This window comes from Chinchilla lanigera, unplaced genomic scaffold, assembly GCF_000276665.1.
Source record: "Chinchilla lanigera isolate Chin_1 unplaced genomic scaffold, ChiLan1.0 scaffold00026, whole genome shotgun sequence".
In the NCBI taxonomy this organism is placed as follows: domain Eukaryota; kingdom Metazoa; phylum Chordata; class Mammalia; order Rodentia; family Chinchillidae; genus Chinchilla; species Chinchilla lanigera.
Window position 1 is genome coordinate 21,025,696 of NW_004955427.1, and position 14,281 is coordinate 21,039,976.

A 14,281-nucleotide genomic window follows, 5' to 3' on the forward strand; every position below is an offset into this window, starting at 1 on the left:
CTCTTCCCAGTCACGCGTGGGGCACACCGCCACTGCGGCACAGTTCAGTCTGTTACTCCAAGCTCGGTTTGTCACAATTAGGGTCTTCTGCAAGGGAAGCTAACCCTGGCTCTACTGACTGTAATTGGTCGGGGTTAGGGAGTACATTTGCCAGTAAATCAAATTTAGATTCTTTTAAAATGAACTTTATAAATGATCTTTTAATCTCCTACCTATTCTTAATCTTTAAGAAAATATTTCAATAAAGTCAGATCTCAGGGGGCTGGGGATTTAGCTCAGCGGCAAAAGCGCCTGCCTGGCAAGCGCAAGGTCATGAGTTTAGTTCCCGGTACTGGAGAAAAACAAAAAAACAAAAAAAAACAAAAAAAAAAAAGTCAGATCTCAGATTTGGGGTTGTTATTTACGTGACCCTCTAAAGATCCCAGTACCTATCTCAGTTGGTTATTGTAGGGATGAAATAAGATGTATTTCACAGCTTATTTCAAATCCTATCACTAGGGTCAGGGATATAGCTCAGTGGCACAAACGCCTGCCTGGCAAGCGCAAGGTCCTGAGTTTGATTCCCGGTACCAAAAACAAAATGAAACAAAACAAAACAACCCCCACAAATCCTATGAATAGGCTGGATCACCATCTTCACTATTTAAGTGCCACTGCTTTGGAAAGTGTGGCCTTCCTAAACAACCAAGCCCCATGCTCTCCGGGATGACCATGATGATTCAAAACTCACTGGGCCTGGTGAGAGTAAGATTGTGTGTGTGTGTGTGTGTGTGTGTGTGTGGGTGTGTGTGTGTTACGGTAGACTGAACTCAGGGCCTTCACACTGTGCTACATCTCTAGCCCCTTTTTCCCTTTTTATTTTCAGACAGTCTCACTAAGTTGCTAAATTTCACAGTGCGATCCTCCTGCCTCAGCCTCCAAGAGTGCTGGGATTACAGGTGTGTGGCACAATGCCTGGCTTGAGAGTAAGATTTTCACCAATCCTAAACCTGGCCACAGAAGTGTGCAAAAGTACAATCAGAAAGGGTCAGAAGAACCATCTCCCTCTGCCTTTACCGCCTAATCTGCTCCTCAGCCAAGGACAGGGCATTCTCAGCAGCTATTCTTTGGTCTCGTTCTTCTTCCAGCAGCTTCCTTAACTCAGCCACTTCCTGTTTAGTGTTGCACAGCTGCTGCTGGGCTCCAGAGAAACTTCAGAATAGAAGGAAAATAAAACAGTATCATTAGATGCAGTCTGACCCCAGAAGATATCTTAAAAGCACAGCTGTACAGGGATTAAATGAAGTTGCAGAAAATACCTTAAGAGATTTTAGCCACTGGTTCAATATCTTCTACTTTAATACCATCGCGTTTGCTAGTGGGGTATTTGTGTGTGCGTGTGCACGTGTGTGTATGTGTTAGTGCTACTTTTTGCTTTACAAATTTTTACACACAATTTTTTAGTTACTAGCGTTACAGTTTAATCCTTAGGTCACTTCTGCAAGGCCAGTAAGACAGGACCTATTACATCCGTAGGGTAGACTCTAGTTCCATCTGGGTTACTCCCCCGCAGTGCATGCTCAGGGGACAGCCACGCTCCCTACCTTCGCTGTGGCTCCCTCGTCTCCTCAGGATCACTCTTTCTGTGAACTCCATTCTTTTCCTGGGGGGCTCCGGGAGCAACATCTACGTTTAGTGGCCCCTAGAAGAAAACACAGCTTAATAATTCAGTAATGAAAGCTCTTCGGAAACTACTTGTGTAAAGTGAGAACTTGTTTAACATCAGCGAGGGTGAGACATCTTGGAGGGGAATATCCCCACTTGAGATTCTCCTCAAGTCCAGATGCAGAAGTGAGAACCTTTGGCTCCAGTAGAATAATCACCTCCACAAAACCCTTGTCTTCATTCACTTTTTTCTCAGGTTCTCATTCTTGAATTTCTCCTCTTGCAAGGTTTAAAGCCTTCATCTAGAGTGACTCATGGATTCCCCAGAAAGAAGCGACCCTTCCCTTGTTTGCACGCCCTTCCACCCCCATCTTCTCCGTCATGTCCTGTGCAACTCATTAATTCTCAGATTCCTCCAACTTCCATGCTGCTCTCCTCGCCAACGCTGCCACAGGGCTGTGTTTTGTCTCGCAGGTCCAAAGCCTCCCATGGATTTCTTATTGCTTGACACAAAACCTGTATTTTCTCAGTTTCAGAGTTCCAAAGATCTGTCATCACTTTTTCCCACTCACATTTTGATTTCTCTCCATCCAACTCACTGATCTTTCTTCTGCTAACCCCTTCATTCTGTAACTTTGTCGGACTTCCTTCCCATCTCCACTAACACTCTCTTCTCCTCCTTCACTTCCTCCCCCACTCTTCAGTCTTTGTCACTCACTCTCCATTCCTCACCCTCCTCCCATCCGCCTGCTGCCTCCTCACTTACCACCTGCAGCTCTTGAACCTGCTTCTCCAAGACTGCGCAGTGATTGAAGAGGTCGCTGGAGTGCTGCTGGCTTTCACGAAGACTCTGGCTGGTATCACTGAGCTGAATAGAGAGGGTATTTTTCTCTTCCAGCAGCTGAGAGAACTGAAGTTGAGGAGAGGTAAGCACCACTCTACAGGGCTGTAGCACTATAGCCAGTGGTTAGGCCAACTGCGCTGGGTTTTAAGGATCTAATTTTTTAACACAAGCTCTTAGAACAAATAATACTGTGTGTTCCCTCAAAGTAAGAAAACATCCAATTTTTCAACCAAAACAGGAAAACAATGCTGGAGGAGTAGCAGAGATTTTTTTCTTTTAAAATGATGCCTAGTATGTTAACTGAAAACCCATAAGGAACTCATAAGCAGATCTGAGAGGATAGGCTATCGAGGAATGTAAGAGGAAGAAGGGCAGTAGCTTGGGTCCAAATTTAACTTACTAACAAATGACTAGAATCCCCAGAGTTCAAATATAGCTCAAGAGAGAACTTTTACCTAAAAATGTATATAATAATATTACTGGGTAGATTCTTCAGTGCCGTAGAGAATTGTAAGTTACCACGAGAATAAAATAAGAAACTATAATGTGTTAAGAGGGAGAACAGAGTAAATCTTAACATGCCCAAGTACATGCGAGAAATTGTACTGGGAGTATAGATTCTCACAGGTGGAAACATTTTAATCACTCAGTAGCCCTAAGCTACTTATTACCTTTGGGCCATTTTCCTCATTTATAAAAACTGCCTATTGATTTGTATAATTTTTGGATCACAGACCCTTGAAACTGATGAGTCTTTGTGATGAGAAACCTATACACATAGCACTGTGCACACATTTTGGGACATTCAAAACTGTCCTCGACGTCAGTGTCTGGACCCCAGGGTTTGATCTCCTAAATCACCTCTAGTTTTAACATAGACTACCTAACTGGATTCGCCTGAAGAGGGCAAGACACTGTCACCCCTCAGAGAGCAACAGGAGGACAACGATTCATAAGAAGCGGGGGGATGGCGCAGCATGACTAATAAGCAACACAGATTCTCAGGAGACAGGGTTGGTAGTCAGCGTCTGTTCTTATGGTATGGATTTCCCCCAGTCATTCCCAGGGCCCTTCCAAGGGCACAGAAAAGAAAGCGGCTCTGGTTTTAGTTCTCTGGAATAAGTGACCCAGGTTCAGAGAAAGGTAAAACTTCTATTCCTTAAATTACGGTACACCTGGAGGCCTCTGCTAAATCAGCTTTTACTTACCTTCTCCCTTCCAATCAGGGACAAAAGAAGCTCAAGTTTAGCCTAGCAGAAAACACTTACCTTACTGTTCAGTTGCTGAATTCTTAGTTCCTTTTGGTGAATTTCCTTTAGGCTCTCATTGAGCTGGGTCCTGAGAAGTTCTGTCTCATAAATTAGGTTTTCTGATCCATCTACAGAAACTGATGTCTCTGGGGATGCCTGCCAGGAAACAAGCACAATGAAAGTCTCTCCTAAGGTCACTCACATTACTGAAACCCTGTTCACCCCATAGGAAGTCATAAGATGGCTTGCCTAGTAGTAGAAGATGGGCACTTAACTTTTAAGAAGCTGATGTTGCTGGTGGTGGTAATTTCAATTGGCCCTGAAATTCCTCACCTGTCTTTGGTACTGTGCTTTGAAGGGCTGAGGCTGGGAGGAGGAAGACCTCAATTCCCTCATAAGATTCTGCAGGTGGCTGAGCTGCTGATCTTTATCTGAGATAGCCATAAGGTACTGTTCTTTCATTCTCCTCTCGTGCACTTCCCAGGAACTCTTCTCCATCCTAGAAAAGACATGAACTAAGCATAGGTAAAAAATCCACTACTTGTGAGACACAGTCATTCCATGCTCAAAGCAGTACAACGAGCACTTAGAGAAGCAGTAAAGGAAACACACAGAGTAAAATTTATATTATAAACAGAGCCATGCAACAAGATGATGACATAGAACTAAAAATAGAAATTCCAACCAGTAGGACGGGAGTGATTTCACAGGAAAACTGGCATTTGGTCTAGAACCTGAACTATGAGTGGGCTTCCATAATGGTTTCAAGTGCAAGGAAGAAAGACATGAGTGGGAATGCACACAGTAAATTTTAGAATTGTCACAGGAGACAGTGTGTAGAGGAGGTGTGTAAGGAATGAGGCTAGAAAGGAACAAGTTACAACCACATAGGGCCCAGGACCATAATTTTCAAGCAGGGCAGTGCCATGGTAACATAATGGTTATAAGAATGCAGCCTTTGCCGGGGATATAGCTCAGGAGCACAAGTGTCTGCCTGGCAAGCACAAGGTCCTGAGTTCGATTCCAGGTACCAAAGAAAAAAAGAATGCAGCTTTAGATTCTGAAGGACTAGGGCTCAGATGTTGGTTTGAGGTCCTGAGTAAAAAATTACTTAATCTCTCTAGACCTTTCCAACAAATTAAGAATAAACTACTCCTTAGGATTATTGTGAGCACTACATGAGATGCTTTTGTCACTCGTCAAATAGGTTGGAACATAGTAAACACTCACTAAATATTAGTGGCTGCTATTTCTATTTATTCACTGAATTTGACCAAGAGTAAATTTGACTCCAGCTATTTACTTTTTTAATATTTGAAAAAAACCCCACCCCCTATGCCATTATTCTTTCTTCGTACTTCTCTACTTCCCTTAAAAAACCCATTAGGACTATAGTCAAGTTTCTGCAGAACCTCTTTACAGATAGAGACTCTTTTCCCCCAGTAGGACAAAGCTTGGTTTGAGTTATCTCTGACTTTCTGTCTCTCTCTATAGAAACAAGGTAAAATGTCCCTTCTTTTCTTAGAGATAGATAACTGTTAGCAAATAATCTTGCTTCACTAAGAGGTAGCTTGGAGCATTGTCAATTTTTTTTCAAAAAGGTAGAACTAAAGCTAAAAACGTTATTATAGGGCAAAAGTATGCTAAAGGCCAAGAATTACAAAAACATAGAACACTTTCACTGAAGTATTTGTCTGTGGAGAACGACAGAAACAGGCAGAATACGTCTAAGCAAGTGAGTGCATGACAAAGACCACAACCTTCCATAAAAAGCTATAAGCTGCTTTTTGTTTTGTTTTCTGAAGGACAGAGAAGTGCTTAGGGTGTGCAAAGAGACTCTGAGAGGAGAATGGGCCAAAAGACAACCAGATCACCGAATGCAAGTCAGTCAAATATAGACAGGGCTACACCTCACTTATCCTTGTAAATGTGAGCATACAGGAACCAGAGCAGAACAAACAAACTGGCAGCCCCAGTGACAGAGGCAGCTCATGGTGGAAATCCAGGCTCTCCTGATAAGACAACTGGAAGGTTAGCAGAAGCTTCAACATGTTCTGGCTCCTCTAGGTACAAACAGCTCATTTTCCCCAAATATTCAAATACAAAAGCAAGCAGTCCTGAAGTTAGTCAGTTAAAGAAAACAAAAAACCAACAAAACAAACAAAAAAACCCTCATCCTAAAGCCAGTGAAGTAAATCTGTGTTCTATCTTCCTCCTTCTAAAAGTTTCTGTCCTCCCCTCTTTCTTCTAATGTGCTCATATACACTTGACATATAATTTTTCTTTTCTTCAAAGATGATCAAATTTGACAGGGAAAGAGCTAAGGGCCAAGGAAAAGGTGGAAAGGGAGAAAACACTTCAAGTCCAGAAAGCACCTGTCCTCTCTTCTTTTCTCTTCTATAGAGGTCAGTTTTCCAAAACAAACACCATTTTAAATTGCCCTTAGAGGAAATTTAAAGAGGAAAGGCTACGGAAAATATTTCTTAATAGCTCTGTAGCTCTTCGGTTTATCCTAGTAGCTAAGCACTTCACAGTCTTACAGTTCCAGGCAAGGCGGAGGTAGTATGGTCTCAATCACCCTTGCAAGACCCTAAATTCAATACTCAGCATTAAAGTACACCTGAAGGAAGACACACTGAGCAGTTGATCTCTTGGTGATGAACTGAGATTCAAAAGAATAAAGCTGGGGCAGTTATTCTCTGAAACATAAAGAAAAAAGAAAAGCATGATGAAAAGGAGTAATTTATCTCTTCTTTTGAGGTCCATCCCAAAGGAAGAAATAGATGAAGTTTATACTTCCAGAGAACAAACCTTAAGTTGTTTTTTTTAATGTTTTTTTTTTTTTTTTTTTTTAAACCTTCTCTGCAGTCATTACTACCTGGTAAAAACTTATGTTTTTACATTAATTATCTGGGGAAGCTGCCAATCTATGCAGTGAGTTTGATATCTTTTCACTTACAAACACATTCATAAAGATGTTAAATATGAGTCTTTGGGATGTAACTCTGTTGCTGAGACAAAAATACCTGCTACAACTGCAAGAAGGAAAGGGTTTTTTCACCTCAAGGTTCCAGGGGCTTTGGTTCATGGTCTGTTGGCTCCAACACAGAAACACCATAATGGAAGGGTGCGACGGATGAAAGCTGCTCGACTCATGGCATCCAGGAAGAGAGAACAGGGAGGAGGAGCCCAGAAAGGAAGGGTCCAGGGACTGCACAGAGTTATGAAGGCCACGCCCCCAAGGCCCACCCAGACCTACACATCAGTAAAGTATGCTTTCCTAACATCTAGGTGTCTTTCAAGCCAATAAGATTAACTATCACATTTCAAAAAATTTAAATCAACAAATTCTAAAAAGCTCTTGCTTTATAATCTTTAAGATTAACTCTGAAATGCCATGTTAGCAAGGAGCATACCTGCGAATAAACAAATTCCCTTTGCCGAGACTTTAACTCTGTATATATGATGGTATTGATTATACTGTACTGATGGCAGTCATCCTAGCAACCCTCTGCACAATGGATCAGAACTGAGATCTACCTTGCATTCTCCATATTCATTTGCCTCTTGTCCTCTAGCATTTGGAGAGACAAAGCACATACAACCTGATTAGCACTTTCCAATATGGAAATTCTTCTTTAGAGTACTCAATCTTGACATTTTTGAGTTTGATTTTATTAAGGTGGCATACATCATCTTAAGTTGGCTGTAATTAAGTCCCAACAACAAGGGTGTGAGAACCAGACCTATTTTTATACACTGTTATGTATTTGTTCTTTATCTTTATTCTTTGGGTTAAATATGTTAGAAAGACTGAATACAAAAAAGAATTACACTTTCTATTTTAATTTTTTCTGCCATGAAAGCACTGTTACTATCTTCTTCTTCTTGTTGTTACATGAAAAGAGCTGAGATTTCTGGTTCTAGACAAGATGGAATAGACGAACTTCTCTTTATTTCTCCTACTAAGTATAAAACCCCTGGGCATTATGAAGAAAAACAAATGTAAAGAAGACATAAAAATGGAGAACAGGCAATGGACTAGCTAGGCACCCAGTGCTTAGGGAGTAACACTGAAGCAAGTTCCTTGAAGCAAGTTTCCCCTTTTTGTAATCTATATGCTATACCCCAAACAGTGCTGGAAAATTCCACAACCCAGAAACATCAATGAGTACCAAGAAAGTTCACACAATGTCAATGAAGGCAGCATGTGGAGAGAGAGAGAGACAAAGGGAGGGAGGGAGGGAGAGGGAGAGAAGGAGAGAGAGAGAATATGAAAACAAATGGGGAGCCTAAACTTCAGGCATTGCCCCATGGTAGAAGATGTCTTTCCTTGGCTACACCCGACATGGTAGAGGGCAATGGAGGCTGAGTGGAAAGCTTGGACTTTCACCATTGCCTGTAATAATGAGGTGCCCATCTCCACACCCTTAGCAGCATCATACAGCCCACGCAAGAAGACTAGATTCCACATCCCCCTGGCAGTATCAGGACACCCCTTCCCTCTAGGGGGAAAACACAACTATCCTTCTAGGGGTATCACCGGAAGCTGAATGGGATGCCTGCATTTCATATGGTATCTGCTGATAAAGTGGCAATGTCTCCATCCCTTCTGGTGCACTGTCAGAGGAAGCCTTCTGGAGCAGAAGCCTTAAACAAGATTTATCTTTATAATCTCTAAAATGCCCAGGACACTCATTATACCAAGAAGTAAGGAAAAAAATCACAACTTGGTTGAGAAAAGGAAATCAACAGGTTCTAAGAAGAAAGTGATACAGATGTTAGAATTATATGACAAGGATTTTAAGCAGCTATCATAGAAATGCCTCAACAAGCAATTACTAATGCCTCAGAAAAGAAACAGAAGATATAAAGAACCTCATGGAAATTTTAGAGCTGAAAATAGGATCCCCAAAATAAAAATCCAATTCAAGCACCTCAATCACAGAATGGAGGTGACAGAAGAAACAGAGGAGCTGAAAACAGACCATAGAAAATACTAAATCTAAACAGTAGAAAGAAAATAATTTGTGCCTTATATTTCACTAAAGTTAAAAAGACCTTGTTGAACAAGATAAAAAGATAAGTTGCAAAACACTAAGCTGTGGACCAGAAGAAAGTATTTGCAAACCACTTATCACACAAAGAACTCATATCTACAACATATTAAGAACTCTCAAAATGTAAAAGTAAAAAATTAACAACTTAATTAGAAAATGGACAAAACACATGAACAGATATTTCACAAATATGTCAAAGCACAGGGAAAGATGTTCAAATGATTAGCCATTATATAAAGTGAAGCCACAGTGCAGTATTGTTATATTCCAATTAAAAACAACTAAAATAAACAAGTTACAATACCAAATGTTGGTAAGGATGTCTAATGGTTGATACATTGTATCAACCTGAGAATTTTAGAAGCTTAATTAAGTGACTCAACAGGGAGCCAGGGTCCTTACTTTGTAAATATCCTTATCCTTTGCAAGAGGAGGGCATGGAGATTGTGTGAGTGCTATACTCGCATGGGGTAGCGGGGGGGTAGGGTGGCCTGCTTATAATACAAGGGAGGAAAAGAGGCTTGCTGTCTCTGCTTTTGCTCTTGCTGCTTTTGCTGTCTCCTGCCGCCTTGAACTGTTGCCCCTATGCCATGTCACCCTGCCTTGGAGCCAGCTGATTATGGACTGAAACTGAAACAAACTGTGAGCTAAATATTTCAGTAACAAGAGGAAAGTAACCGAGACAGGCTGTATGGATCAATTACATAGGGCTGATAAGACTATAAATGGCATAGCCTTTCTAGAAAAAGAGTTTTGTGGTTTCTCAAAAAATGAAACATATAGCCTAGCATTTGCACTTCTGGGCAATTATCCCAGAGAAAGAAAAACTTTTGTTTACATGAAAACCTATACATAGATGTTCGTAGCATCTTTAGTTATATAAGTAAAAATAAGAAATAACATGCATAGCCTTCAATGAGTGAACAGTTAAAGTATTTAATAACAAAAAGAATGAATTATTGATACACATAATGTATGGATCTCAAGGACATTACAGTATATGAAAAAAGCCACTATACTGCATGATTCCAATTATAAAACATTCTCAAAATGATGAAATTATAGGGATGCAGAACAAATTAGTGGGAGTCAGGTTAGAGACTCAGGAAGAGGGAAGGAGGGGAGAGAGGAATGTGATCTATCCATTAGGGACATATTTGTCATGATGGAGCAGTTCTATTATCTTGGTTGTAGTGTTTACATGAGTCTATAAATGTACAGAACTACATATGTATACACGCTCATGGAGTAAAGCTGGTGAAATCTGAATAAGATCTATAAATTCTAATAATGTCAGTTTTTTTGTATTGATATTATAATTGCATGAGATGTTATCACTGGAACCAAAGAGGTGAAGGGTACATAGGAGCAATCTGTACTATTTTGCAATTCCTACAAATCTACATTTCTTTTAAAATAAAAAGCTAAAAGAAAATGAAAAAGGTAAAAGTGTAAGGATAATACCTGAGCTGATGTAGCTCATGTTGCCAGGAGAGGTTTTCTTGCCTGAGTTCTTCTTGCACAATCTGAAACGTTTTTGTCTTATCTTGATACTCCTGAAGTTCAGCCTTCAGAGGACGTAACTCCGTGACCTCTTGATTAATCTGTAAATATTGCTGCTGCAGATTCTTCAGTTCCTTCAGCTTTAACCAAACGGAAAGTAAAGGGGTAATTCATCACATCTCATTCACCTGGCTGTAAGTCATCACCAGTTCTCCTACTAGGGAAGTCAGACACCACAGCAGATTATCAGCATCTAATTGTCCACTGACATCTCATTGCAGCATGAACTTCTAAAACAGGAAACATATGCAGCCAGGCTGGTGGAAATCACACCATGGAGCTGCCTTCAAAGCTGCAGGGCCTGACCATTTCTATAAATTCTACACCATATTGTTGTCCCCGAGGTTCTAAATTCACTCTAGACCTATAACTCTGATATGGGATAGACTAACAGACCTACAGTGTCCATATGAGTGGTAAATGTAAAGAAGGATTAGCTTTACATTTAGTCATATGTTCTAGTTATGCTTCTAAACTTATATGGACATCAATCTTAATTCACATTTGGATGATGTTGATTATAAAGGAGGCAGTATATCATAGTAGTTAAGAAAAGTAAGACTCTGAAGTTAGGTATTTTACTGTTCCCTACATGTATGACTACATAAATGCTCCTCACACCTTCTAAGTCTTAATTTCCCTCACTTATTAAATGAGGATTATAGTGTTGTTTTTTTTCATAAGAATATGAAAATAAAATGAAAAACTTAATGCATTTCACACATAGAGTTAGTGACAGTAATAATGATAGACTCGCCTTTAGCAAAACTACATTCCAGGAATATTTTTAAACAATTTACCCACAACTTTCATTACCAGTAAGAAATAATGTCAGGCAAAGACAGGTGCCTGAACACACACCTCTTACTCCAAAACATCATTAATGCTACAATACAGACATTTTTAAGCAAAGAACACATGAACAGGAACACAATACAGAGGTCAGAAGCAACAAATTTTGAAAGCTGAAAAGCAGATGAATAAGTGGTGATTTAGATTTGAGAAAGCCAAATCTTAAGCTGGCAGAAGGGAAAGCTAGGAACCAACAGGACTTACTCTGCAGAATCTTCAAAAGCCTCAGGAATTAACAGCATCAGGAACCTCTGGAAAAAATGGTGATGGGGTGGGAGGGAGGTGGTAGCTAAGATGAAAATTGCTTAAGATATATTTTTCATATAGACCCTCCTCTCAACAGTTCCACACTTTTTGTTATCCCAAAGGACAGAGTTTTAGTCTACAGAGAAAGCAAAAGAAGTGTCTCTTGACTAGAGAACACTAGGCATAGTCATAAGAGGGGTACAGTTCCAGAACAAGATTATTAGCTGAATGGATATTCTCTGAATGCTTATAGCCCTTCTGCTACTCAGCCTGGAGAGTATGGGTTACCTTCCATATAAGAAATGGCAAGTATTTTCTCAAATATCTGACCAGAGCAGGAGGAATGAAAGATAGGAATTTGGAGCAATAAGTTCAAGAAAATCATACTGCAATGAAACTCAGAGTTGGAATACTTCACTTACAGGCATTTTAGACCTTATCCTTCAACATCAAGAGAGAAGAAATCAAAAGACACATAGCCAAAATATCTGAAATGGTAGCGGTGGAAATAACAAAAGAGATCAATAAGATGCTAGGTAATTCAAGGCAGATATAATTGTACAAATAATTAAAGACATGATGACACTAATAAAACAAACAATTATTGAGTCCAGAGAAAATACTGATAAAAAAGAGAGGAGCTTAAAAAGACATGTAAACCATGAAAATGGCCAACACAGAAAAGAACTGAAGTCCATAAAACAATCTCAAACAGAAATTCAGAGGATTAAAACTTTATTGAAACAATATACAGCAAAATCAACCAATGTGAGAACAGAATATCACACTTAGAAGACAGGGATATGGTTGATGATTTAACTAATGAAAGAGACCTTACAAAATAATAATGAAAAGTCCATCTAATAGCTACTAGATGATGCAAACAAAACTAAGTGAAGATTAATTGGAATACCAGCACAAAGGGCATAAAAAAACTGTTCAGAAAACTAATAGGAAAATTTCCAAGCATGGATAAAGAGTTTGAAATACATATAAGTGAGGCATATAGAACTCCAAATAGTCAGGATTAGGAAAAAACTATACCAAGACATACAGTACCCAAAATTCCAGAAATGTAACACAAGAACAGAATAATAAAAGCTGTTAGAGGGAAAAAAAAAAAACACCTATAAAGGAAAACCCATCAGAATCACAGAGACTTCTTAACTCAAAACCTTAAGTCAAAGAGAATGCGAAGAATTTCAAGCCCTAAAAGAAAACAATCTCCAACCCAGACTTTACCCCACAAAATTATTTTGCAAAATTGATGGATTTCCAGGACTCCAAAAACTTTTGAATGATATTCTAGAAAAAGACAACAAACATAAAAATTCCAAGAATCCCAACACAAGGAATTTACCTGGCAAAGGAAGGAATTAAATAGGGGAAGGGGAAGGGAACCAACAACAGGAAAATAATATGACAAAGACAAGTCAATACCTATCAGTTATAAGCATCAATGTTAATGGTCTTGATTGACCTATCAAAAGAAACAGATTGGCAGAATGGATCAAGAAATAAGATGCAACAATATGCTGCACACAAGAAACACATTTAACTCAAAAAGAAATTCACAGACTTAAAGAATGGAAAATAATAGTGCATGTGGCAGGAACCTGAAAAAAGCAGGGGTAGCTACTCTCTTTGCAGACAAAGTGGATTTCAAGCCAAGACTGATTAGGAGAGACAGTCACTAAATGCTTGTTAAAAAAAGAATCCAAGAAGATATAACAACTATAAATACATATGCACCAAATACCAGTACACCTAACTTCATAAAACCAACACTAATAGATATGAAAAATTAGACAAACACCATACACTTGTAATGGAGACTACAATACCCTACTGTCACAAACAGATCATCTAGAAAATCATCAAAGGAGGATCAGAACTGAACCAAACCTTTGAACAAATGGACTTGGTATATATCTACAGTGTTCTACCCCACAACAATAGAATACATTTTCTTCTCAGCTGTACATGGGACTTTTTCCAAAACAGGCCACATGCTTAAGGAAATAAAAAGGAGTTGAAATTATCACATGCATACTATCAGATCATAGTACAATAAAATTAGAAATCAATGGTAAAAGAAATTATAAAAACTATATAAACACATCAAAATTAAATAACACCCTCTTAAACAACCAATGGGTCACAGATGGAATTAAAGAAGACATTAGATAATTTCTATAATTAAATGATAATGCTAATACAACATACCAGAACTTACAAAATGCAATGAAAGCTGTCCTACAAGGGAAACTTACAGTGGTAAATTCTCACATGAGAAAAACAAAGCAAGTTTAAATAAATAACCTAATGTTGAACTTCAAGCTTCTACAAAAAGAAGAGCAAATGAAACCCAAAGCAAGTATGAAGGAAGAAATTATAAAGATCAGAGCAGAAATTAATACAATTGAGACTAAGGAAACAATACAAAGAATCAATGAATCAAAGAGTAGGTTCATTATGAGATTAAATAACATGGATAAACCCTTAGTCAACCATATCAAAACAAGGAAACAGAAGACTCAAATCCATGCAATTAGGAATGAAAAGAGTGAAATCACAATGCATTCTGCAGAAATCTAGAAAACGATCAATGCCTAACTTGAGAACTTGAACTCTAGTAAGATAGAAAATGCAGAAGAAATGGACAGACTCCTTGATAAATATGAATTACCAAAGCAGAATCAAGAAAAGATAAAAATTCTGAATAACCCAGTATCAGTCAATGAAATTAAAGAAGTAATTTTAAAACTACCCACAAAGAAAAGCCCAGGTTCGGTTCCCGGTACCAGAGAAAAACCAAAAAA

General features: G+C 39.0%; 1 protein-coding gene across 7 annotated transcripts in view; it reads right to left on the reverse strand.

The window, feature by feature from the left end:
• Golgb1 (golgin B1) overlaps positions 1-14,281 on the reverse strand; it is an 86,080-nt gene that overhangs the window by 3,327 nt on the left and 68,472 nt on the right. For 6 of the 7 annotated variants that reach the window (XM_013515174.1, XM_005386495.2, XM_013515172.1 and 3 more), the window contains 6 exons: positions 10,263-10,441; positions 4,072-4,237; positions 3,757-3,894; positions 2,411-2,554; positions 1,584-1,681; positions 1,057-1,191 (listed from right to left, as the gene is read on the reverse strand). In XM_013515174.1, coding sequence (XP_013370628.1) covers positions 1,057-1,191; positions 1,584-1,681; positions 2,411-2,554; positions 3,757-3,894; positions 4,072-4,237; positions 10,263-10,441 — 860 coding nt within the window. The remainder of the gene's footprint in view (positions 1-1,056; positions 1,192-1,583; positions 1,682-2,410; positions 2,555-3,756; positions 3,895-4,071; positions 4,238-10,262; positions 10,442-14,281) is intronic. The other variant, XM_013515173.1, reaches the window with a different exon arrangement.